The sequence below is a fragment of the Aedes albopictus genome, chromosome 1, assembly GCF_035046485.1.
Source record: "Aedes albopictus strain Foshan chromosome 1, AalbF5, whole genome shotgun sequence".
NCBI classification, from domain to species: Eukaryota; Metazoa; Arthropoda; class Insecta; order Diptera; family Culicidae; genus Aedes; species Aedes albopictus.
Window position 1 is genome coordinate 306,040,023 of NC_085136.1, and position 25,419 is coordinate 306,065,441.

Below are 25,419 nucleotides of genomic sequence, written 5' to 3' on the forward strand. Positions count from 1 at the left end.
TCACTGTGTTACTGTCCATATACGGTGGCGCTTTTGTTTTGATGCGGTGAGTAGCGAAAAAGTCGGCTTCAATGATCCATTGTTGAATCGGCATAAATAATAAGAGTATTGCGTCAGTTTGTCCATGACTTCATCGTTCGATAAAAGCCCTAGAAAACTTAATTTTCACTCTTATTTTAAACCCAACACTGACTGTTTTCTTTCTCCCTCCGACGCGACGCTTCCCACAAGCGCATTGCCCCTGCTAAAACTTTCCCACTTTGGGGGTTAATCCGATTGGCGCAAGCTTTGTTCCATCCAACTCCGGCCACCGCTAATTGGATTTGGTATCTCGTGCTGAAAGGATAAGTTAGACCAGCAGCGGCAGTTCACCACCACAGAAAAAATCCCATCAACGATCGAAATGGCAACACTTGCTGCGAGTGGCCCCTCGTTGTCCATTACGTTCCGCTCCGCCGAGCCCTTGCGGCATCCCTTTTTTCCCACTCATTCGTAGCAACAGAGAAAAAAGTGGCAGCAACCAATTCTAGATAAATTGAACAGATTTCGAACGATGCCAAAACTCTCTCCATGGATCTAGTCAGCCTTCCATGTGTTCCCACCCCTGAAACGTCAAATGAACCACCCCTGCAATCCAATGCGAAAAGCGCGCAGCGCCGCACAGTGGGACCATTCTGAAAAAAGACGATCAAAACCTCTAAGAGCCATTAGATGACATTCTAGCATATAGGTGTCTTTGGAGGATATGTTCAGAAAAATCTTCTTTATTTTTGTGCATATTCACTGTATGGTAAAACTGTAAGGTGAACCCGAGCAAAAAATTATTTTTTCAAAATATTTTTTTAGAGGGTGGATGTCTTCAGCAAAGTTGTAGAACAAGTAATTTCAAGTAACTTTGCTGAAGACACCATATAGCTTGGACTTCATTTTTGGGGAGAAAATATGACATTTTTGAAACATAACCTCAAAATCAGTTTTTTGTACTTTTCCATGATTATATTGTAAAATTTCAACGTGATATGTTCTGCAAGTTTGTAGATACTACTGGAATACACTATCTTGCCGAAGACACCAACTCTGTAAAATTATAAATTGCTCCAGTAAACCAATTTTTTTGAATTTTATTCACTATTTTCACTATTGAATATTTTTTGAATAGGCACTTTTTGGCAGCCGTGCTATCAAAATTTCACTGGCTCATCATGTCCAGAATAGATCAAAAATGACTTAAAAATCGGGTCTGATAAGGCACTTTGATTTCTGATGCTATTTTAATAGTCATTTTTCAAAGGAAATATTCAAAAATTTCATACAAATCATTTAATACAAACTGAAAACTCACGAAAACTTTTCGACATTAATATTTGTTAATCCAAATAGTATTCTTGTTGAAATAGTCTACATTTCTATCACTGTGGTTGACTTTACATTGAATACACGACAAAAAATATCGCTTTTAAAATTTTCAGATGAGTTTTTAACACTATTTAAAAACTGTGTTTTTTATCTATTTTTTTATTGTAATTCCCAATGCATTTGTTTATGTTAAAATACAAACATTAATCAATTAACTAAAACAATGATAAAATTTCTGTTCATTTGCTATGTTAACATTATAACTTCGGTTAAAAAACTAAAAAGGCGAAAATATAATGAATGCCTCTACAAGTTTTGTGTTGAAAATAGAAAAATAATAATAAAACGAGTGAAACATTATATCACATTGAAACAGCCAGTATGTGTTAGAGATATTCTAGGTTGTAAATCTTACGCCATGATAAAAATTCTTCACAGATATTTTATTGAAATTGGTTATGCTGTTTGATACTCTTTAAAATATATTTTTTGCGGTTTTCAAAAACTGCGTCCGTTAGGTCGATTCCTATCCATGATTTCCAAAATTCCTTCGTCGTAGGCTTCGTCGTAGGTTCATCCCTTGACAAATCCGCATCACGATCACGGCTCGATTATGGATACTTTTCCGGAGGAGCCTTTAGTTTTAAGTTTATATTATAACGATTTTTTGAAAAGATAAAAAGGTTTTGTGCCTTTTTGAGAAAGATTTTATAGATGAGGAAATCACTCAAAGAGGCTTTTCCCTCTTTCAAAATTTGTAGTTCAAAATAAATGACACTAACAGTTGAAATAGTTTACATTTATTTAACTTGTTTTTTTTTATTCAGAATTACTACTCGGATGAGCTAAAAATAATATCGAAAGGTTGTATGAGATTTGTGAATATTTTCTTTGAAAATTTCTATTAAAATAGCTTCAGATATCAAAGTGCCTTAACAGACCCGATTGTTAAGTCAATTTTGGTCTATTCTGGACATAATGAACCATAGAAATTTTGACAGCACGGCTGCCAAAAAGTGCCCACTCAAAAAATATTCAATAGTGAGTTTTTAACTCATCTAAACATTTAAAAAGCGATATTTTTTGTCGGGTATTCAATGTAAAGTCAACCACAGTGTTAGAAATGTAGACTATTTCAACAAGAATACTATTTTGATTAACAATTATTAATGTCGAAAAGTTTTCGTGAGTTTTCAGCTTGTATTAAATGATTTGTATGAAATTAGTGAATATTTCCTTTGAAAAATGACTACTAAAATAGCATCAGAAATCAAAGTGCCTTATCAGACCCGATTGTTAAGTCACTTTTGGTCTATTCTGGACATGATGAGCCAGTGAAATTTTGATAGCACGGCTGCCAAAAAGTGCCTATTCAAAAAATATTCAATAGTGAAAATAGTGAAAAAAATTCAAAAAAATTGGTTTACTGGAGCAATTTATAATTTTACAGAGTTGGTGTCTTCGGCAAGATAGTGTATTCCAGTAGTATCTACAAACTTGCAGAACATATCACGTTGAAATTTTACGATACAATCATGGAAAACTTCAAAAAACTGATTTTGAGGTTGTTTTTTAAAACTTTCATATTTTCTGCCTAAAAATTAAGTCCAAGCTATATGGTGTCTTCAGCAAAGTTACTTGAAATTACTTGTTCTACAACTTTGCTGAAGACATCTACCCTCTAAAAAAATATTTTGAAAAAATAATTTTTTGCTCGGGTTCACCCAACAGTTTTACCATACAGTGAATATGCATAAAAATAGAGAAGATTTTTCTGAACATATCTTCCAAAGACACCTATATGCTAAAATGTCATCTAACGGCTCTTAGAGGTTTTGATCGTCTTTTTTCAGAATGATCCCACTGTGCGCCGTATTGATGACATCGAGCGACCATGGGTGATTCGGAATGAAGTTGTCTCGCCTGAAAACCCCAAAAGCGTGGCGGTGATTGTGATGTGTTTGTTTACGTTTACATAAACCAATAGAAGCGCGGAGCGGAGCGTCGCACCCAAAATCGCAAGCAGCTGCGGCTGTAAAGAAGCAAAAGCGAAACCAAACGCCTGTAAAAACGAGCGAGCATCAGACTAGCAGAGCGCTGTGTAGCAAAATGTTTTGTTAAAAACTCCGCCACCACAAGCAAGCAAGGACTCTGACTCTAAATTTCTAAATGAAAACGTCAAACTTAAAAAAAAAAACGCAACGCAAATGGGGGCCATAAATGATTTGTTTTACTTACAAAAAAGTTCATCCAGCAGATGTCACAGAGAGGGAGAGAGGGGAATGGGGTTATGGTGGGTGACACAAGAGTGGAACGGGTTGGGGTTTTGAGGAAAAGGTGGGGTTACGTTACAGCGGTATTGTTGTTGTTGTTGAAGTTTTGTAGTGAACGTTGAATTTGGTTTGTTTTGTTTTCCGAGGGGTGTGCCGATCATTCGAATCAAGGGGTTCACCGATGGTCCAGTTTTTGACAGTTGACGATGTAGGGCCAATTCGTAGGTTTGGAATTCCGGCGTCGATGGATTATAACGGAAGATTTTTTGAGGTTAGGTCATCGAAGCAGGCCATGTGTTCGTGTGTTGAGGTGGGAAATTGTGGAGTAGGGAGGAGTGTCCGTTTCAGATTTAGTAGGTTAAGATGATGTGGAGCAACGTGTATATATTGGGAATGTTGTAAAGTGGTAACAGCGGTTGTAGTAGTAGAGTGGACGCACAGGCAGTAGTAGATTATTAGTAGCAGTTTACATATGGAGGAGAGAAGAGAAAAGAAAAATATAAAAAAATAAAGTTATAAATTTGATAAACACATAAAAACTAAAGAGTAGAGCTTTTTGAAAACGAAGGACGACTTATTTAGAATAATGAACTTAAAAGTAGTACTAGAATCGAATTTGTCTTTCATCTTCAGAATTCAACCACTCATTCATGAACATTTGTATCCTAATTGTTTAAATGTATGTTAAATGGTGCTAGATTCCTACTGAATTTTCTACCGAGTCTAAGCAAATCTACAAAACAAAAGTTTGTATAGCAAAGTACTAGATTAAAGCAAAACAGGGTACTCTACAGACCTTTCCCTACATGGAATTTTCAATTTCCATCATCTCTCTATTACCTCTTTATCGCTTCGTTTACAAATAATAACGATTCAATCGGCACACGGCTACCGGTAAGAAGTTAAACACTTTTTGTTTACATTTCTCCGTCTTTCTTCAGGGATCCAAACATGCAATCCAGTAACCTCTATATTCCAACCTTTCATAAGTTTATCCCTCGTGAATAGTAAACAAACCATATAGACACAAGATGCCGCAGCACGCCTGCTTCGATTGACAGAGTGGTGTCACACGTGACGCCAAAACTTGCAACCGACAAGCAAGCAAACACTATTTGTTTTTGTTGACAATGACATCCGATGGTTTGTTGTCAGCGGTACCGAAAGACACACGAATATGAATCGAAAAACGGTCACGCTTTTATGACACCACCGCCACCGGTTCCGTCATTATTATTTGCGGTGTAGGATGAGTAAACAAACTAACCGAAACTTGAACTCGATTGGAGTTCTTGGATTGATGCAACCCTGCGCTGCGGGCAGGGCTCCCTGTTTATTTGCATCCACAGGTATAAAATTTTACTGTACGATTATTGTCTTCCGGACGCGGCGGACTGCTGCTTCCTGGCCCCGTTTTACGAACCGTGTACTACACGAAGATGATTATTATGATTATTGCTGATGCTGTCTGCAGTGCTTATAATCGAACGCGACTGTATCGTGAACTCGCGGAGGTTGCGGTGTTTATTTCTTCTTTAAGGTACGGCCGTGCTCCCGGTTTTCCGAATCGAATCGATATGGTTTGTTTATATTCCTGAGATCGTTTTGTAAATTTGATTGAATCAATTTAATAGCATTTTTCTTTTGCTGATGGTCTAACTGATCACTGAAAGTGTCCAGATATGGATTGGATGTTGACGCCGCAATTTATTCAATTTATGTTTTAAGGCTCAAGCATCCGTCATCATTTTTCGGAAAATAAAAAGCAGTTTTCTCGCTGCAAATCAAAACAAGGATCATGAAAATATATTCACTGCATTATATTGCTCATGTGGAGTACAGTGAATATATTTTCATAGCAAAAACTTTTGTTTTGAACGAAAAAACTGCTTTCAAATGTTTGATGATGACGATGATTTCAATGACGAAAAGTTCAACGTTAAAGATAGAACAAGAGATAGAAGTGGAATCGATCGGATTTATATGACAATTGAAAAGCTAATGATTGCAACGCAACAAAATGACAACAAACCAGAATTTCTCAAAGTATTACTTGAATCTTCACAGAACGCAACTCTACACATAGTACTACAATGTTTCTACACAAAATCCTTATGGGATTCTCAAAAACATTCGAGCAGGAATTCTCCGTAGATTCTCGGTAAGATTCTCCACAGAGTCCCAGGGGAATTCTCCACACAATATCAGCGGGATTGTTATCGGGATTGATTATGTGGAGAATCCCAGAAGGATTCTGTGGAGAACCCAGAGGGATTCTGTGGAAAATCCCGAGCGGGATTCTGCAAAGAATCCTGAGCGGGATTCTCCACAGAATCCCGAGCGGGATTCTCCACAGAATCCCGAGCGGGATTCTCCACAGAATCCCGAGCGGGATTCTCCACAGAATCCCGAGCGGGATTCTCCACAGAATCCCGAGCGGGATTCTCCACAGAATCCCGAGCTGGATTCTCCACAGAATCCCGAGCGGGATTCTCCACAGAATCCCGAGCGGGATTCTCCACAGAATCCCGAGCGGGATTCTCCACAGAATCCCGAGCGGGATTCTCCACAGAATCCCGAGCGGGATTCTGCACAGAATCCCGAGCGGGATTCTGCACAGAATCCCGAGCGGGATTCTGCACAGAATCCCGAGCGGGATTCTGCACTGAATCCTGAGCGGGATTCTCCATAGAATCCCGAGCGGGATTCTCCACAGAATCCCGAATTCTCCACAGAATCCCGAGCGGGATTCTCCACAGAATCCCGAACGGGATTCTCCACAGAATCCCGAACGGGATTCTCCACAGAATCCCGAACGGGATTCTCCACAGAATCCCGAACGGGATTCTCCACAGAATCCCGAACGGGATTCTCCACAGAATCCCGAACGGGATTCTCCACAGAATCCCGAACGGGATTCTCCACAGAATCCCGAACGGGATTCTCCACAGAATCCCGAACGGGATTCTCCACAGAATCCCGAACGGGATTCTCCACAGAATCCCGAACGGGATTCTCCACAGAATCCCGAACGGGATTCTCCACAGAATCCCGAACGGGATTCTCCACAGAATCCCGAACGGGATTCTCCACAGAATCCCGAACGGTATTCTCCACAGAATCCCGAACGGGATTCTCCACAGAATCCTGAACGGGATTCTCCACAGAATCCCGAACGGGATTCTCCACAGAATCCCGAACGGGATTCTCCACAGAATCCCGAACGGGATTCTCCACAGAATCCCGAACGGGATTCTCCACAGAATCCCGTTGGGATTCTCCACAGAACCCCGTTGGGATTCTCCACAGAATCCCAGCGGGTTTCTCCTTAGAATTCCAACGGGATACTCCAAAGAATCCCAGCGGGATCCTTTTACTTTTTCTACTTGTTTGCTATGAGAACAACATGTTATTCGTCCCTGTACCCTTGAATTGAGCAACAAAATATGCGTAGTTATCAATCCAATCGGTTCCAGAGGTATGGGTTATTCATAAGCATCAAAACAACAGTTCATCGCAAATCCAATATTCCTCGACATGCTTACTATTCCACCATGACATGGTGAAAAATCAAGCAATAACTCCCACCTGTTCCCTTTCGAAGCGAGCTCCCATCATTGCTGATTGGTTTGCTCCTGTCGTCATCGCTCGCCCGTCGTACGTAGCTCAAATAACCAACGAACAAAAAAGTGATCCATTCTTATGGTAATTTCGTAGCAAATAATCAAATATGGTGGTTGGAATGAACACGCACACCACCTGTGCGGTGGTTTTCTTCACTTTCCGAGCTTTCATTAAACAATATTTGATGACTTGTTATGGGGTTGAGGGTTTCGACATAAGGTCGAAAGGTTAACTCAAGGTAATTTTCAAACTGCTGATGAAGGAATGAAAGCAATGCTTTTCGTAAACCATTGGAAAGAATACGAAAAAAAACTACTGAACTTGATGTCACAGCAACTGTTCAAAGTTGTCCTTCTAAGAATTCAATCACTGCAGAAAACTCCACCATTTTGGTCACAAAAAAAACCTCCTTCCCCATCGTCATGGTCCTGATTAATTTCCTCGAATCTATTCAATAGAAATCACCGGAATGGGAAATTGTTTCCCTTTTTCCGGTTGCTGCTCCTATTCTTTTTTATCTATCTTCATCGTTTTTGTTGTCTACGGTCTCATCCTCCTCGTCGTCGCCAACCAACAACGTAGGTATCCCTTTCCAATCCAATTCACGTATTCACGGGAAGAAGCGGAAACGCTATTGACGCAATCTTCCGGCAGCTAGCTAGGCCGATTTAAACTGGGCGTTTCACAGACAGTTGGATGAGACGAGTAAAGCTGCGATATTTTTGTCTCTCTTGTTCTTTTTTTGGAAATCTTAGTTTTTTTCAGATATTTGTATGATACGGACCAAGCATAAAAAAATTGATTTTATGTTTTTTGTTTATGAATTTTGGGATTTTTTTTTCAATATTTGATGTTGTTTTGATGCAATTTATGACTGTAGCAATTGGTATGCTAATTTTGCTTCTAATTATCTTCACGATGATCAACTTCTATGATTTTTGGTTTATTTGATTGTTTTTGGTGTTTCACGATAGCTACTCTTGTTCTTCTTTTGCCAGAAATCCCCATTTTTTTATAGACATCTATTACTATTTCTATGCATGTGTTTTTATCTTTTTTTTTGTTTATTTTATGTTTTTTATTCTTTTTTAACCTGCCAGGACGCGCGCCATCAAATAACCGAAACTGCACCGCGCTCGCGCTGTATACGATAAGCGAGGTTTTTTGCAAGTGTAGTACTTTTTAATAATTAAACGTGTCCGTGTCTTTTTTCAATCAGCAACCTTTGGTGATTTTGCTACAAACTATCTGCTCGTTGATAAATTTTATTTTTTCCAAATATTTGGTTTTGTTTACTTTTATTTATGGCAGTCTCTTTTATAATTTTTATACCATCCCGTTTGTTTTTAAATTAAATATTTATAATTTATTTTTGTGTTTGTTTTTCAATTTGTTTTGCACTTATTTTCAGGTATTTTTGGTTTAATTTTGGTTTTCGTTCTTTTTATCCTCAATTTTTTTTGTGGTTTCACCTCAGTTTAATCAGAACTGTAGCCATTCAGTAACTAATGCTAATTTTACTTTTGGTTAACAGATCGATGGCCAACTTTGATGATTCATTCCTTTTTCTGTTTTATTTTTTGGTTTTTCATTTTTTCCATCGCAGCCTCTTGTTCTTTTGTTCTTCCTCTGCCAGAAACAGTTTTTTTAGACAATTGGATGATACTAGTCAACCATCTATTTATTTTTTTATTTGGTATTTTGTTGTATTCTTTTTTTTTGATAATGTTGATATGATCAACTCCAAAGAATTTGTTCAGTAATTTTGTGTTTTTTTTTTCTACGGCACGTTATTTTCTCCTGTTAGTTCTTCTTGTTTTTGAACATCTGGATGCTACGAGCCTTTTATTGATTTTAATTTTGGTATTTATTTATTTATTGTTCATTTTAATTTTAAATTCATGGTTCATAAGTACATGAATACAGGTAGACTTGATTCAATTCCGGACTGCAGCTTATCAGTAACTTATGTTAATCAGCTCAATGATTATTTCCTAATGTTTTTGGTGTTTTTTTCGGAATCCTTTTTATTCTTGATTGATTGTTTCCTTCTTGTTATTGATTTCTCATCATATTTTATGAATTTAGGTATTTTTTTTATTTTTTCAAATTTTTAGTTTTTATAGCAGGTTTTTGTTTTTTTTTCAATGATTGAGGTGACCAGGTAGTACAATTCAGAACTGTAGCCAATCAGTAACATTTGCTGCTGATCATCTACAATATTTTTTTGTTTTTGCTATTTTATTAATGTGTAAAAACATGTGTAGCCCCTCTCATTCCAGAAATCTTTTATTTTAATTTATGCTAATTCTACACTTCAGAAATCGACGTTTTTTTAGACACAATGGGATGATACGAATCAACCACCTATAACTTTTCTTACTTTGTTAGTTGTTGCGTTTCTTTTTTTTCATTTTTTTTTGTCATTTTTTTTATCTGCATTAAAGAGATTTGTTGGTTTTAAAATGATCAACTTCGATGAAATTTATGTATTTTTTTTTTAATTTCATATGTGTTTTATGTACGGTACGTGGCGCTAGTGTTGTAATATGCGACCAGATTTGTAAGGACATCGTTTATATCGAGGTTTCAGGCCAATTAGACAATATCTTTGTCTGTGTCAAAGTTGCTCAGATAGATAAAATCTCTTTTATTAAAAAAAAGTTCAAATTCGACCACCACGAGGCGCTAGTGTACTTAGGAGCTACAAGTTTGGTCGCTTAATGTGTTCCACTTCGAGAAACTTGCCCTAAGAGGATGTTCACCATGTGTACACTTTTCTTTAGATTTAGCGACTTTTCACGCAAAGGAAGTACATTGGTCGATGCGGTGAGTAGGAAAACCCTTCTAAATTTCATTTGAGATTTCAGATTTGAGAAATTCAGAAATTTCTTCATGAACTTCCTGTGGGAACATCTTTAAAAAAATCTCAGAATTTTTTTTTTTTGGATTTCCATTTTCCATTAATTTTGGGAGTATTTTCAGCTATTCTTTAGGGAATTTCTTCATAATTTTTTTCTCATTTTAAGTGACAGATTTACACATTCATTGTGGAGTTCTAGCATATTTTTTTTAGAATTTCTTATGTCAAGTTCTTTGGATTTTTTTTGAAGAAATTTCTGTGGGTTTGGTTAGGCCTATTCCTTCAGTGTTTTCCACGATCATTTCTCGTGGAATTCTTTCGAAAGTGCTATTGGAAACGGGATAGTTGAATACATCTTCGGACATTTGGCAATTTCTAAGACAATTCGTTTAAAAAATCAGTTAGTTCGGTAATTTCTTTGGGGTGCCTTCAGCTTTTTCCATGCGAATGTATTTGGAAATTACTTTGTGAAGTTTTCCGGAAAATTCTGAGAATTTCTCTGGAAACTACTTTGATTTTTGAGAATTCATTCGAGATTTCCTTCAGCTTTTCCCTTTTTGTATATGCTAGAGAATATTTGATAGAATTTTCGAAATAATAAAAAATGGAATACTGGAAAAAAAATCCAAATGAAACACCAAAGGAATTTCGAGAAGATTTATCGGAGAAATTATCAAAACTCGCCAAAAAAGTTCTCGGACGAATTGACTATGGCAGAAGTAAGGAATTCTACCAAATGAAATCCTACAGGAATTTGCAGGTATTCACATGACCATATTATTCGCCTTCGATGCCAATATAGCACTGGTAAAAAAAAGACAAGCTCTATTTCAGCAGAATAATAGCCCTATATGTCCCAAAAGGCGAAATATAGTGATAATAATAACTTAGGCTATCAAAAAAATATCGGATCAATTAAAAAATATATCAAGGGGATTGTTAACGAAACTTCTCAAGAAATTATTGAAGAAATAAGAAAAACAACCTCGTTTGTGTTTTGATCAACTTCCAAAACATACAGATTCAAAAGAAATGCTTTAGGTATTAAAAAAAAAACCCTTATCAATTTCCAAAATAACTGCCGAAGAAGTATTCTATACATTTGCCAAACACAACGCTAAAGGAATCACTGAACCTGTTGTCAACAAATATTTCAAGAAAAAACCAAAAAAAAAAAAGTTGAATCAAATCCTCTAGAAATTGTTTAAAGAATTTCAAATAAATTACCGGAAAAATTCTGCTAAAGGTAAGGCCAAGGACATAACCTAAAAAATTCTTAGGGAATTTGCGAATACATTTTTTAAGCAATCAATTCCCGTAGAATTTGGCGCAGAAGTTAAAAAAAAGCGTTGAAAAATTTCTCAAGTTTTTACCCAAGGATTTTGAAAAGGAGTTGTCAGAAAGAAATTACAGAATATATTTTCAAACATCTTAATTTTCGTAGAAAATCTGGAAGAATTTGCAGAAGAAGACCCCAAAATTTCTCAAAAGAATTTCCAAAGACAATTGTGAAGAAAGTCCTGGAAATTTGCGAAATTAATAAAAAAAATATTAAAAAAAAAATTCCCAAAAATGATGTTGAAAAATTCAGAAAAAAAGTCACTTAGATAATAAAATAATGAAGTAATGAAGAAATCACGGGAGAAATTTTCAAAAATTTTTTTATCTGTATTAACTACATTTTAAGCCCTAAGCTAGTTCATCTCGGGACCCACGCTTTACTTCCTTTCCGATGGAAGAACTCACATTTTGCGAGTTTGTCGGGAGTGGGATTCGATCCCAGGTACTCGGCGTGATAGTCAACCATCATACCAGGTCCGCTCCAATATATTTTCAGAACAATTTCCAAGATAACTAAAGGATTTTTTTTAAGGATAAGGTATTTGGAGTACACAGCTCGATTTTTTTCTAGCACAGGGGTTTTCAGACATTTCAAATCGCGGTGCACTTGTTGGAAAAAAATCGCCCCACGGTGCACATGTTCATTATTGTTAAAAAAAACCATTTTAAATACGTCAAAAAAAACTGTCATATTTTTCATAGCTATTCCAAGTTGCATACTCTCGTCATTATTTTTTTCTACCACTGTTTTACGTTTTTTCTTCACTATCGGAGCATGTTTAAGTGACATAGTTATTCGACTCGGAATATTTCTTGCTCAGAATGTTTCTGGAAACTTTCAGACAAGATCTTTATAAATGCTGAATGAAATCTTGAGCCGAATTAGTGCTTTTTTGTTTTCAAGAACCTCGGTGAAGTTCTTCGAAGACTACTGTGTTATTACTAGAGGGGGTTTTTTTTGAAGGACGTTTTTTCAAGACTTTCACTGAATATGTTAAAAATATCTGGCAAGACACTTGGAAGGTTTATTTTCAGCTATTTGGCATGTATTGACATTATTTTTGATAAATTCCTTTTAGGTACTCTTGTCATTTCAATTTCTATGAAAATCATAAGCACGTTAACAGTAGAATTCCTGGTTAACTGATTTCGATAGATTCCTTCTCTGGTATTAAGCAAAGCCACAGAAATATTAGTTCTAATTAACTAGAATTATTTTTTTATGAAATGTGTAATGATTAATGAATTTAAATTTAAATATGCAAGACTTTCCTGAAGTGCTGCGGTGCACTTGTCATGGCTTAGCGGTGCACCAAGTGCACCGCGGTGCACGATCTGAACACCGCTGCTCTAGCACAAATCTAGAGAACCGTCAAACGGATTTGATTGAAAATGTAATTCAATGTTTACTGTGGGGAAGCAAGCATTAAGTTACATTTTCGGCGGCCAGATACGTATAACGATTCTCCAGATTTGAGCTCGAAACAAAGAAAAAAAAAACGAAAAAAAACGAGAAAACCAAATAATTTGTCCTTAAAGCAGTTCCTATTCCCATAGGAAATGTTGGATCAAAACCAATTGATGAAATAATTTCATTCATAAATTGTCGAAGAAATTCCTCTCAAGGTAATGCCAGAGACATCAGCAGAAAATTTCGGAATTTGTGAAACAATTACTTAAGGAAATTCCCAAAGGGGCCTGAATCAACACCAGTAATTATTGGTGCCAAAAGTTTTCAGAATAGTGTCCAAAAAAATCACAAAATATTACCAAAGGATTATTTAAAGGAATATTTTCAAAGGAAGACAGAGAAAAGTTGCAGTAGACTTCAACATTTCTCGAAAAAATTTCCGAAAAAAATCTACGAAAATAAAAAAAAATGCGAAATCAAATCCACAAGAATTTCCCGAAAATAATGCTGAAAGACTAAAGTGAGTATTCCCAAGAACACTAGCGCCAAGGAGTCAGTGGATTGCGAACTGAATTGTTTTTTTTTGTTAAAGCTCTGAGTCTTCTGAGCAACTTTGCTGAAAACAGTATCCTTCTGAGTGGTGCACAACGCAAGATATACTACGTTTAGACCAAACTGGTTGCTCATTATATCTCTAGGGTCACGGTAGTGAGTGAATCTCGAACTAAATTTTTTTTTATGTGAAAGCTCTTAGTCTTCTGGGCAACTTTGTCCAGAACAATGTCCTTCAAAGTGGTTCAGATCGTGAAATATGCGACGCTTTGCCCAAACTGGTAGCACCTTACAACGGTAGCGCCACAGAGTAAATGAATCACGAAATAAAATGTTTTCTATGTGAAAGCTCCTAGTTTTCTGACCACTTTTATCCATGACAGTATCCTGCTAGGTGGTCCAAAACGCGAGATATTCCTCAACTACCATAAAAAGTACAATAAATTCACGGCTGATTCACTTGAATCTTAAAAAAAAAAACAACCATCATTCCATTAGAATTTGAATTTCTCGGTCTTAAGGCTCAATTGAGAATGGCAATTGTTTCAGAACTAAAAAAGCACTTTTACTCAAAATGGTCCACAAATCGTAAAAAATAAGAATGTCCGATTGTTTATATAGTCAATTATGACAATCGGATACGCTGGTTTTGTTCGTATTTTCGTCATTCTAGAGAAAAGTGCTTTTTCAGTTTTGGATAATATGCGATTCTCATTTGAGCCTTAATGAATTCAACAGGCTGCTTGAGCAAATCGAGTCTGTTAGCCAATCAGTTACAAATGCTGATTTTGCTTCTTAGAGCTTTGGACATTTTTTTGTTTATTTTTTAAATTTTTATATGTGTTTTGTGTTTTTTAAGTTTTTATTTATTTATTTATTTTTTTATAATTTTTTTGCTTGTTTAACGGCAATTCCTGTTATTATTCTTTTGTTCCCCTTTCAACTCTGTTGTAACTGACGATTGAATGATACGTTGATTCGTACTTATTACTATTTTCTCTTTTTTCGGTTCTATTACTATTTTATATTTTTGAGTATTAGTATTATATGTTATAATATTCATTTTTATTTCTATTTTATTTTTGTTATTTTTTTGAACGGATTTATTTCAGGGCTGTGGCTATTTCATAAGTCATGCTAACTTTGATTCTAAGGCCGTTACAAATATTTATTCCACTTTTTGTCCCACCACTTTCCAGCTGGTCGAGGGGTTTTTTTTTCTCCCCTGTTGGGGAGCCACTGCGTCCAAAGGCTGAACTTTTGTGGCATGGTTGGGGGGTGGGTTAAATATAATGAAGCATTGAAAAAGAAAAATATAAAAACTCATCGGATTTGTTAAAGAGTTTTTGCAAGACCCGATATTTTGATGATTTTTTTTATCTGCTCGCTCAAAATACAAAATCTAGCCAAAAATTTTTGAAGGGGAGGGGGGAGACAAAAAGTCAAAATGAAATTTGTAACAGCATTACTTATTCTTAATCAGTCCAAAGGAAATTGCACCTGATTTCGAATGAAAAATCGTTTTTTTACGATTGGATTTGATACAAAAGTATCAGAAGTATGAAAATAAGTTTTTTACAAGAAGCAATGTTATATTTCGCAACACTTCCATAAAAATAATGTTTCAATAAATAGAATAACAATTAAAATGAGTATATTGATAGATACATTTTAAACTTTAAGTTTATATTCTTATTAATTACACATAGTTGAAAAACTGGTAACACTGCCACATTTTTTTTTTTCAAACAGTTTTCTGCTAACCTTGGTCTAAATCAGCCTAAATCACTTTTCAATTGCATCGGGACTTCTAAGCAAATTTGTAAGTTGAACTAATTTGATATACATTGAAGAAGCTTAAAAACGCTGTATCTCTGGAACGGCCAAGAAGACCTCGGGGAGTTAAACTTTTTTGATTGGAAAATGTCTGATAAACACGATGGAATCAAAATTTTTGAAATCAAATTATACTCATTCGACGAAAAATCGATTTTAAATTTTAAAATAGAAAAATAACATATTTGGCAGCACTGTATTGGAAAAATAATATTTTCCTCATTAGTTCGATGATCAACTTCAATGTTTTCTTTTTTTTTTTAGCAGAACCACTATTGTTTTTCCTCTAATTAAAATCCCTGTTTTTTATCCAGCTGGATGATCTCAAATCATCCATCACTTGTAACTTCCATCACTTTTTTGATTTTTTTTATTTTTATGTTTTCAAAGATTTTTTTAAAAGAATTGATGTAGTATGAACTGATTCAAATCAATCAGCTCAATGATCAATTTCAATCAATTTTTTTTTGTATCTTTTATTTTTTTATGCATTTTTACAGAATCTTTCTTGTAATGCATCTGCTAGGAATTCACGTTTTTTGAAGCCAAATGGGTGATACGAGCCAAGGTTACATTGTTTTTTTTTAAAGAATTGGACATAGTTTTTTTTTCTTAATCACTTAACCTAATTTACAGCTCTATTGTCCATTGGGGCACTACGTGAGCAATTTCAATTGACAGCTGCACTTACATTTTGTACAGCGCCTACATTCTATTCTACTTTATCGAACTGGTTGCCTTTCTGCTGCTTTCACATTTTCTACTTTATACCTAGTAGAATGATGAGCACAAGGATGATGATGGATGGCCGTTGTTCCTTTCCAGTCCGATTGGGGGTCCATTATGAGTAGCAGTTCGCCGATGTACAGGTATCCGGGTTCGTTTGAGCCATGGGGCTCAGAAGAGAGTCAGTGTCAGTTGCTCTCGGGGAAAAGCAACTGACGAAAAATTGCAAGTGCCGGGGCTGGGAATCAAACACATGACCATCCGCATATGCAGCTAACGTGTGACCAACTACGCCACGGGCCCCGGCTGGTTACATTGTTATTTTTATTTATTTTTTGTTAATTTTATTTTGTTTTTTTTTTAATTTTCAGTTTATCAAAGATTTTTGTTCTTTTTTTTCAAATATTGATGCAGTTTTAACTGATTCAAGAGTGAACTATAGCCAATCTCTAACTTATGCAGACTTTGGTTCTAATCATCAGCTCAATGATCAACTTTAATGATTTCGTTTTTTTATTTTTATTTATCATAAGTTTATTTGTGTTCTTTTACGGGAATCCCTCTTGTTATTCTTCTACTGGAAATATCTGTTTTTTGCTGACAATTTGAAAATTTAAGCTTAGCATCTTATATTATTTGCTTTCTATGAATAAATTGTCAGTTGAATACAGGAATTTCTAGCAATATAATAACAAGAGAAGTTGCTATAAAAGAACAAAAAAAAAAAAATACAAAATCATCGAAGATAATTTTGAGCTGATGATCAAAAGCAAAGTCAACATAAGTTATTGACATTACAGTTTTATTACAGCCTTATACTATTTTTTTTATTTAGTATAATTTTGTTTTTTATTAAATTTTTTATCTTTATTATCAAGATATTTAACGCGAAACTTCCTCATCTTGGATTATTATTATTATTATATTTTATTAAAGACACTTTGCCAAATAAGTTGGCATTCGTGTTCAATTCATTATCTGGGATTATTGTTTTGTTTTTTTTTTTTAAATTTTGATCTTCTCTTTTTCAATTATTGTTGTGGTTTTAACTTGATGATTTTGTGGCTATATCGGTCTCTTTCTACTCATAAGTATGTTGTGGTTTTAACTTATCCAAAACAGGATTGTAGCCAGACAACTGATGCTGACTTTGCTTCTAATCACCAGCCCGATGATCAACTTCAATGCTTGTTTTTTTATGTTTTCATGTATTTTTGCGGAATCATTTTTGTATTGCATCTGCTAGAAATCCACGTTTTTTACAGCCAAAAGAATAATACATGCCAAGCTTCCATTATTTTTTTTGTCTATTTTATTTTATTTTTAACTTTGTTATTTAAAAAAAAATGATTTAGTTTAAACAGATTCAAGTGAGAACTGTAGGCAAACTTCGTATCTAGTCGTCAACTCGATAACTAGCTTCGATTATTTTGTTCTAATTTTTATATGTTTCTTTTTGTTATTTTTTCGGGAGCCTCTCTCTTGTTATTCATCTGCTAGAAATTCCTGTTTTTCTGCAAACAATTTGATGGTTCTTGACAAGCATCTCATATAATTTGGCTCGTATCATCAAATTATCAGTAAAAAACAGGGATTATCAGCAGAAGAATAACATAGGGGGCTGTCGTAAAATAGCAAAAAAAATAAATTAATACAAAAACAAAAATTATCGAAGTTGATCATTAAGCTGATGTTCAAAAACAGAGTCAGCATATGTTAATGATTGGCTGCATTATTATTCCATTTTGTTTTTGTTTTATTTTGCCTTATTTTGGTTTGTTTTATTTTTTATCTATAGTAACGAGATTTTTAACGCGAAACTAGCTCATCCCCGCATTATTTTTATTTTGCGAATTTCTTAGAATTTTGTTTTTTTTTTACTTTTTCAATTGTTTATTTGGTTTTAACTGATTCAATTGAAGACTGTGTCCAATCAGTAAGTTATGCTGATTTTACTCCTGATGATCGATTTCGATGTTTTTTCGGTTGGTTCAATTGATTCGGGTCAAGTATCTATTACTGTTTTCTTTTTTTTCTGTTTTTTTTTGTAGATTTTTTCCTTAATCTCTGATGTGGTTTCTACTGATCAAAGTTGGGAATGTAGCCAATCAGTAACTTATGCTGACTTGGAGTTGGCTCCTGATCATCAGCTCATCTGTAATTTTTCGAAGAGCTGATAGTTGGCATTGCAGAGCGCCATCTGTTGCTTCATCCGGCAATCCTGTATCTGAAAAACAGGTGGCGCCAGTGGTAAACCGTACCGAATCGAAGTAGTTAAATTGCAAAAGTCGCATGGTCTGTGATTATCCCTTTCCTGCTTTTGTCGTTTTACCTCATCTACCCGTTGATTGTTTGCCGTTTTGTAACACAAAATGGGAGCTTGGTTGGTTGTCAATGGCACCATGGTGGCGATAGAGCGATGAAGTAAATTTGAAAATAATCGGCAATTATGAATGATCAAACCGTCGATTTCGAGTCATCCAATAAGGTGTTTCCTTGGAATAGAATAAATCCGATCGATTTCCACTTTTATCGTCCCTGACGAAGCGTAAACATGTTTGATTTCAACTGAATATTCTGAATAAATAATAAGAAATTAAGAGTACTTAACGAGATATTGGCGTTTCCAAGAATCGTATCCTAGCGTGCTGAAAGTAAATACTACTCAACCAAAAATAAAGTTCCATCAATGGCAAATACCTAGCATCTACTCAAAAGTCAAACGGAAAAATGAAAAAAAATCTGTAAAACCGGTAATTTAATTAAAATCGAGTATAAATTGAATAAAAATGTGATATCTACAACTAATACAACAAAAATACTACATAAAAAAAATCTACAATCGATTATTGTGTGTGAATATGTTGACGTGTATATCTGTGTGAGTGTTACAATAACTTAAAACGTCTAATGTATTCAGTTAATCAACAATTTAGATACCACTAATACACCTAGATACGGATTATCTGATCAAACTAATCAAAAATTGTTAATACGCGCGCGCTCTCGCGTGGTTGATTGGTAATACATCGAACTACGACTCTCAGCTCAGAAGGGAACGAACGAACGAACGAACGAACGAAGGAACTAACCTGACGTCGTCGTCGGAAGTCGACGGGGGCTGTTTGAAAAGCGGAAACATACCTCCAATTTGCTGCGGCTCGCCGAGGTTGACGTAGAACAGTACATCCTTCTCGTAGCTGCCTTCCTCGATGATGACGAGCTGGATGGTTTTTCTGCGTTTTGCGGTTGTGGATGGAAAAGAGAGAGAGAAAAAAAAAACAGTTCATCCGTTAGTGCGGAATGATTAATCATGATCGAGCGGGTGGTGCTCTCTATTTGATGATTCGGTTCTGTTTGTTTTTCTGTGTGAAGTTATGGAGGAGGTTATTGTTGACTGGTTGCTGGCGCCGCTGCCAGCAGTCATCACTTTCAGTGCACCATTTGTTTCCGGGAGAATGTGGCTAATGGAATGGAACTGTGATGATCGATTGTAGTTTTGAAAGGGAGATTATAAGGGCTTTTTGTAATGGGTTGGCGTTCAATAATGGTACGCTTTCGTGCCCACCAATAAAGCAGCGAAGAAAATAAAAATGAAATAAATAAAATAAACCTTATAAAAATTCAAAAAAAAAAACTAAATAAACCAATCAATTAAAAAAAGAAATGTTAAAAAAAACAAAAGAAAAATAAAAAGGAAAAATGAAAAAATAAAACAAAACGAAAAAAATAAAAAATTAAACAATATCATGAAGTAGAAAACAATGAAAAAAAAGGTAAATAGAAATAAAAAAAAAATAATACACTGAGCGTAACATGTTAACCGTTTCTCGGAATCATCAAAAAGTTTTTTTCTTTACTCAATTGCATTTGGCTGAATTATCGAGGAAAAAGGTCAAATAAACTCCCAAGCTGAGTAAATCTCAATCGCAAAACATTCTTCCAACCTGTTGAGCAGTTCGTGCCTCTAGAAAATTTCATTCACATGAGCTCCCACCACCGGCGGCGATGTGTGCAATGGTGATGATGCCGCCGAGAGGGATGCGTGCCGTGCTCAATTAAGGTTATGAGCTGCCGTCAGGTGGAGTAGTGCGCTCGTCAATCAATTGGCAGGTTGGATGCTGATGGCACCGTCCGTAGTGATGCGTGCTCTTTCAAGGGAAGGCATGCATAGATCCTACAGAAATGTTGTGGTGACGAGAATGTGCTTTTTGCGTGAACGAGATAGACGGAAATGTACCGCCTAATGTGTAGTTTTGGTGAACTCTAATGGCATTGATGTGGTTTAATGAAGTACTTTCGGTGGTTTGGGTGGATTAGGATGGATCACAGGCTATGTGGATCCTGTATGACAGGGGTATAACATTCTGGGCCAAGTATAGGCAAATTTGTGGTCACATCCATCTAATGCAGCCCGAGGGCTGAGGAACTCTCTGAAATGTATTTCAGATTCGTGGAATTTAAGAAGAGACATTTTAATGAGTAGGTACAAAATTTGTAACGGCAATCCGTATCCTAATTCTGACATCTGTTCATGAATGCAACTTATGCAAACATTTTATAAAATATTTCAAAATGAGATCCACAAAAAAATTAAACAATGCAACAGATTTGCACTCTGTTAACCTGTAAATTGAGAATCCAAAGGAAAACGGTTTTCAAATAAAAATTCTCAGGAGTTTTATAGGTATTACCACTAGAATCCTGGAGCATCTATATATTACCTATTACCGAGGAAATTCTTAAAAAAAATTATAAAGTGAGTCCATAAATTTGATTGAGAATAACTCAGGAAGCTTGGAGAAAATTTAAAGTTGTTTTTTTTTTTTAATTTTAATATGTAATAATTAAACGAAATTTAATAACGGAGCAATATTTTCAAAAAATTTTAAAGGAGATATCAAGGTCCTGATGTTCTTCCTATTAAGAAAATTTTTCAATTTTGCTAAAACATTTTTTCTCGAAATTTTGTTTAAAAATGGTTTTAGCATAAACGAAAAACAAAAGGAAAGAATAAAGAGACATCTAGATCCTTCCTCTACATGTATATGAATCCAGACTTTGAATATATCGCCCCGATATTTAATCAAAAAAAATAAAAAATAAAAACCAAAATATGAGAAAACGCTTCTAGTTTCGCGTTAATAAGCGTTTTTTTTTCCGGGGAAACCCCTCCATAATTTATTATTTTCACGATTTTTTCAGTAATAATCACGATTCTTGCAGTTATTTCTTTTACGAGTTCAACAATAAATTTTGTAAAAATTTATCTGATAAATCTTTGAGAATGTATTTCTTCCAAAATATATTTTTTTTTTAATTTTCTCCACAATTACCTCCAGAGACACCTCTGGGAATTCTTTATGATGTTTTTTTTTTCAAATTTAACTGGAATTTTTTAGGTCTTGCAGTAAAAATTCCTGATTTTTACAAGGAATGTTCTAAAGTTTTGTCCAGGTATACCTGTTAATGCATTTCTTTGAAAATTTCTCAAAAGATTTCTGTTTTTTTAGTAATTCCTTCAAAAATTCTTCCAGGGTTTTATGGGAATCATTTCAAAGATCATTGCTGCAGAAGTTAATGCATGTATTCCTTTGAATATTTCTGAAGGAATTCCTACAAAAATGTTATCAATATTTACTCCAGGTGTTTTTTTTTTACTTTGGATTTCTCTAGATTTTTTTGTAGAACTTTCTCAAAAAACTCTACTAGCAATCCTCCAGGTTTTTTTATTTAGATTTTTTTCCCGTAACTCTTTCAGAATTAATTGTATGCATTGCTCCAAAGATTCCTTCAAGTGTTTCTCCATATATTTATAGTTTATTTTGTTTTTTTATTTATTCAAAAAAAAAAAAAATCAGCAAATAATATGCAAAAGTTTGAAGAGATTCTTCTGGAAGTTCTTCCAAGCGTTTCTCCATGAGTTGCTCGAAGTATTCTTCCACAGGTTGTTCCTTATTCATTTTGACTTATCTTCGGGGATACTTCAGGGATTTCCAAGAAATTTCTCAGCAACTGCTGCAGACATTAATCTAAAATCTTTCCTTGGCATTTCAAGGTATTTTTAATTAATTCATAATTTTTCTTTGAAAAATCCTTTCTAATTTTTTTTCAGAGAAATCTTTAGTGGTTCTCTGATAAATTTTCCAAGTTTTTTTTTTCGTTTCTGCAGAATTTTAGAAATTGATTGTATAAAATCCTCGTTTAAGAATTCCTCCAGAGGCATTTTTAGAAGTTTTTTCAAGTATTTCACCAGAAATTCTTCAAGAAAACCCTCCGAGATTTATTGTGGGATTTCTTCAAGAACTCCACCAGTACCTTGCGTTCTATTTTGTGCAGGGATTTTTGCAAATTTGTACAAACATTATTATGATATTCTGTCTGAAATTTTTCCAGGAATCCCTCCAGAAATTTTGTAAACAATTCCTTGGAAATCCCTTGGAATAACTTTCAGTGTCTCTCCAGCAGTTTCTCATGATTATTTTCTGGAAATTAGGAAGATATCTTAAGAGGATATTTCAGGTATTCTCCCAGGCCTTCATCTAGGTCTTCATCTACTAAGATAGCTTCAGAAAGTGCTCCAGGAAAATCTGCTCAGGAATTCATCTTGAACACCAGGTGTTTTTAGAGACTTTCTTGGTTCTTCACGGATTTGTTGAGCGATTTTTTCAGGAAATCTTCCATAAATTTTTTAAGTAGTTATTTGTGCAATTTATGGAAGAATTCTGAAAAAAAATCTCTGGAGGAATATCTGAAACAACTGGAGAATCATCAAAAAGAATTTTTGGTTACTCGAGGTTCCCAAATTTTAGCGCGCACTACATTGATACACCCCCATGGGAATGATTTTACTATCGCACCTGATTAATAATTCCAGAAAACCCCTCCATGCACTATTATTTCACAACACTTTTCTGAAATTATAGCAGAAGTAACATTCTTGCTGGATTTCCTTATATGAGTTAAGCAAGATTTCTTCTTAATATTTCTGGAAAATTCTTCAAGATTACCTCCAGAGATACCGCCAGAAATTCTTTTTGGGATTCCTTCAGAATTTATCAAACTTTTTCTGAAATGTTTGCCCAAAGTAGATTCTCGCAAGATTTCTTTGAGTACTTTTAGCAAGAATTCCTCCTGGTATCCCTTCAGAATGCATTTATTAGAAAATTTCTCCAGGAACTCCTCCAGAGTTTCTTTCAGCCCGAGCAAAGGCGGATAACAAAATGATAACAAGTTTTGTTACCTGGTTATCATTTGCTTGATAATTGAGTTTGTTATCATTTAGGTTGAATTAAGAGCCAACATCATAAAAATGATAACTCATATTTACTTCTCGAATACCAAAATGATAAGAAGTTAAGTTATCATTCAGTTCAAATTGATAACTAATTGTGTTATACAATATTTTGTTCAACATTGCATTTAGTTATCGACATGAAAAAAATACAGCTGATTGATAACTGGTTTTGTTATCAATTAGTTATCATTCACTGCTATTTTATCGACCAAAATAGTAAAAATTTACTTTACCGACATCGTCACCTATTGAAAAAGTTTCTTATAATTTACAACCAATGCTTTAAACTCTTGCGCCCAGGTGGGTCTCGAACCCTGATCGAGTGATTGTCGTTCGCAGCCGATAGCCCCTATACCAACGGAACTCATTGAGAGTGAGAGTAATAAAAGGCTACGCTTTCGTACTGCAGTCTCATTGAAGGTGGAAAGCGGAATCTATTTTTAGATTCGAGGTTCATCAGATTCTCAGTTTTGGGAAAGCTTTGAAATATGCCTTTGGAAACAGATAACTTATTTTGTTATCATTTAGTATTTTTATGTTATCGCGATAGACCAAAATTATCGATAACAAAATTTGTTATTATCTGGTTATCATCAATTGAAAAATATGATAACAAAAATAACAAAATGATAACACCGATTACACAGTTTATTGTCAAAGTGATATCACTTTGTTTTCCGCCTTTTCTCGGGAGGAATTCCCCCAGAAATTTATCTGGGTTCTTTTTCAGGAGTTTTTTAAGAAAATTTGTCAAAAGATTCATCTTGAAAAAATGCTACAGGTTTCTTAGAAACTTCTTCCGAAATTCCTCTTAGAATCCCTCAGGAATTCTTCAAAGATTACTACCCAAGTTCATGCTTGTATTCCTTCATTTTTTTGTAGCAGTTTTTCTTTATAATTGCTTCAGATTTTTTCCGAAGTTTTTTCAAGAAACTCTGTTAGGAATTTCTACAGGGGTTTTTCCAGGAGTTCCTCCAAACGATTTTTTAAAAGGTGCGATTCCAAAAGCAATCTTTCTACAAAAAATTTGTCAGAAATTTTCCTTCATTTTCCTTAAGAAATTAAGAAATTCTCCAGAAACTTTTTCAGAAATCATTGTTAGAATTATTCCAGAGGTTCATTCAGGTTTTACTCCACTTCTTCAGGGAATTTTGCGGGCTTTTATTTGTAAATTTCGTTGGACATTTCTCAAGAAATTGTTTTGGAAGTTCCTCCAGGAGATTCTCCAACAGTTCCTTCAGGTTTTTTTCCCATAAATTGCTTTGGATTTATTCAGCCTTCCTTCAGAGATTCTTTCAGAATTTCTACTCTCAACCATCCCTGCAGAAATTACTCCATGATCTTTTCCTTTACATTTTTAAGAAATTTTTCAAGACATTTTTTTATCAACACCTGCAAAGGGGTTTCCAGGTTTTCTTAAAAAAAAATCATTACTATTCTTCTTGATATTTCTTCAGTGGTTTTAGCGTGCTCGGGGGTGCGAACAGAATTCTTCCTGTTTTATATTATTGCAGGATTTCCTTCAGAAAATACTCCGGTAGTAGCTAAGGGATTTTTGTTTACAAATTCCCTCAGAAATTATATAACAAAATTTTCAAAAAAAAACTCTTTCAGAGGTGCTGGAGATAGTTCTTCCAATGATTCCTTCCAAAAATCTTCCAGGGATCTCTCAGAAATTCATTGAAGGTTGTTATCAAGAATTTCACCAGTGACTTTGCATTTGAATTTTGCAGACATTTTTTGTTTCACCATAGAATTCACCAGAAACTCTTTTACGGATTTTTCTATAAATTCCTCCAGACATTCTGAAGCATTCTTTCTTTTGGAATTACTTGCAGAGTTACTCCGGAAGTCTCATGTGTTTTTTTTTTATTCTGATAATTAAGGGGGTATCTTAAAATGTTTCTTCAGTTTTTATCGTATGCTTTATTCTACACAGAAAAAAATATGTAATTAAAATTCAGCGAGAAATCATGCACATAAAGGGAATGCTAGAGTTAATGCATATTTACATGAGACATCATGTAAAATTACATTACCATCGTGTAAATTTCCGCCAACCATCGCGTAAACCATCATGGACTCCAACCAGTTACGTGACTATTAGCGGAAATTTACACGATTGCTACGTAATTTTACA

General features: G+C 34.8%; 1 protein-coding gene across 12 annotated transcripts in view; it reads right to left on the reverse strand.

The window, feature by feature from the left end:
* The window catches only part of LOC109415284 (sodium/calcium exchanger 3), a 504,848-nt gene that overhangs the window by 15,092 nt on the left and 464,337 nt on the right, over nucleotides 1-25,419 (reverse strand). For all 12 annotated transcript variants that reach the window (XM_029877911.2, XM_062847089.1, XM_062847091.1 and 9 more), the window contains one exon: nucleotides 19,127-19,218. In XM_029877911.2, coding sequence (XP_029733771.2) covers nucleotides 19,127-19,218 — 92 coding nt within the window. The remainder of the gene's footprint in view (nucleotides 1-19,126; nucleotides 19,219-25,419) is intronic.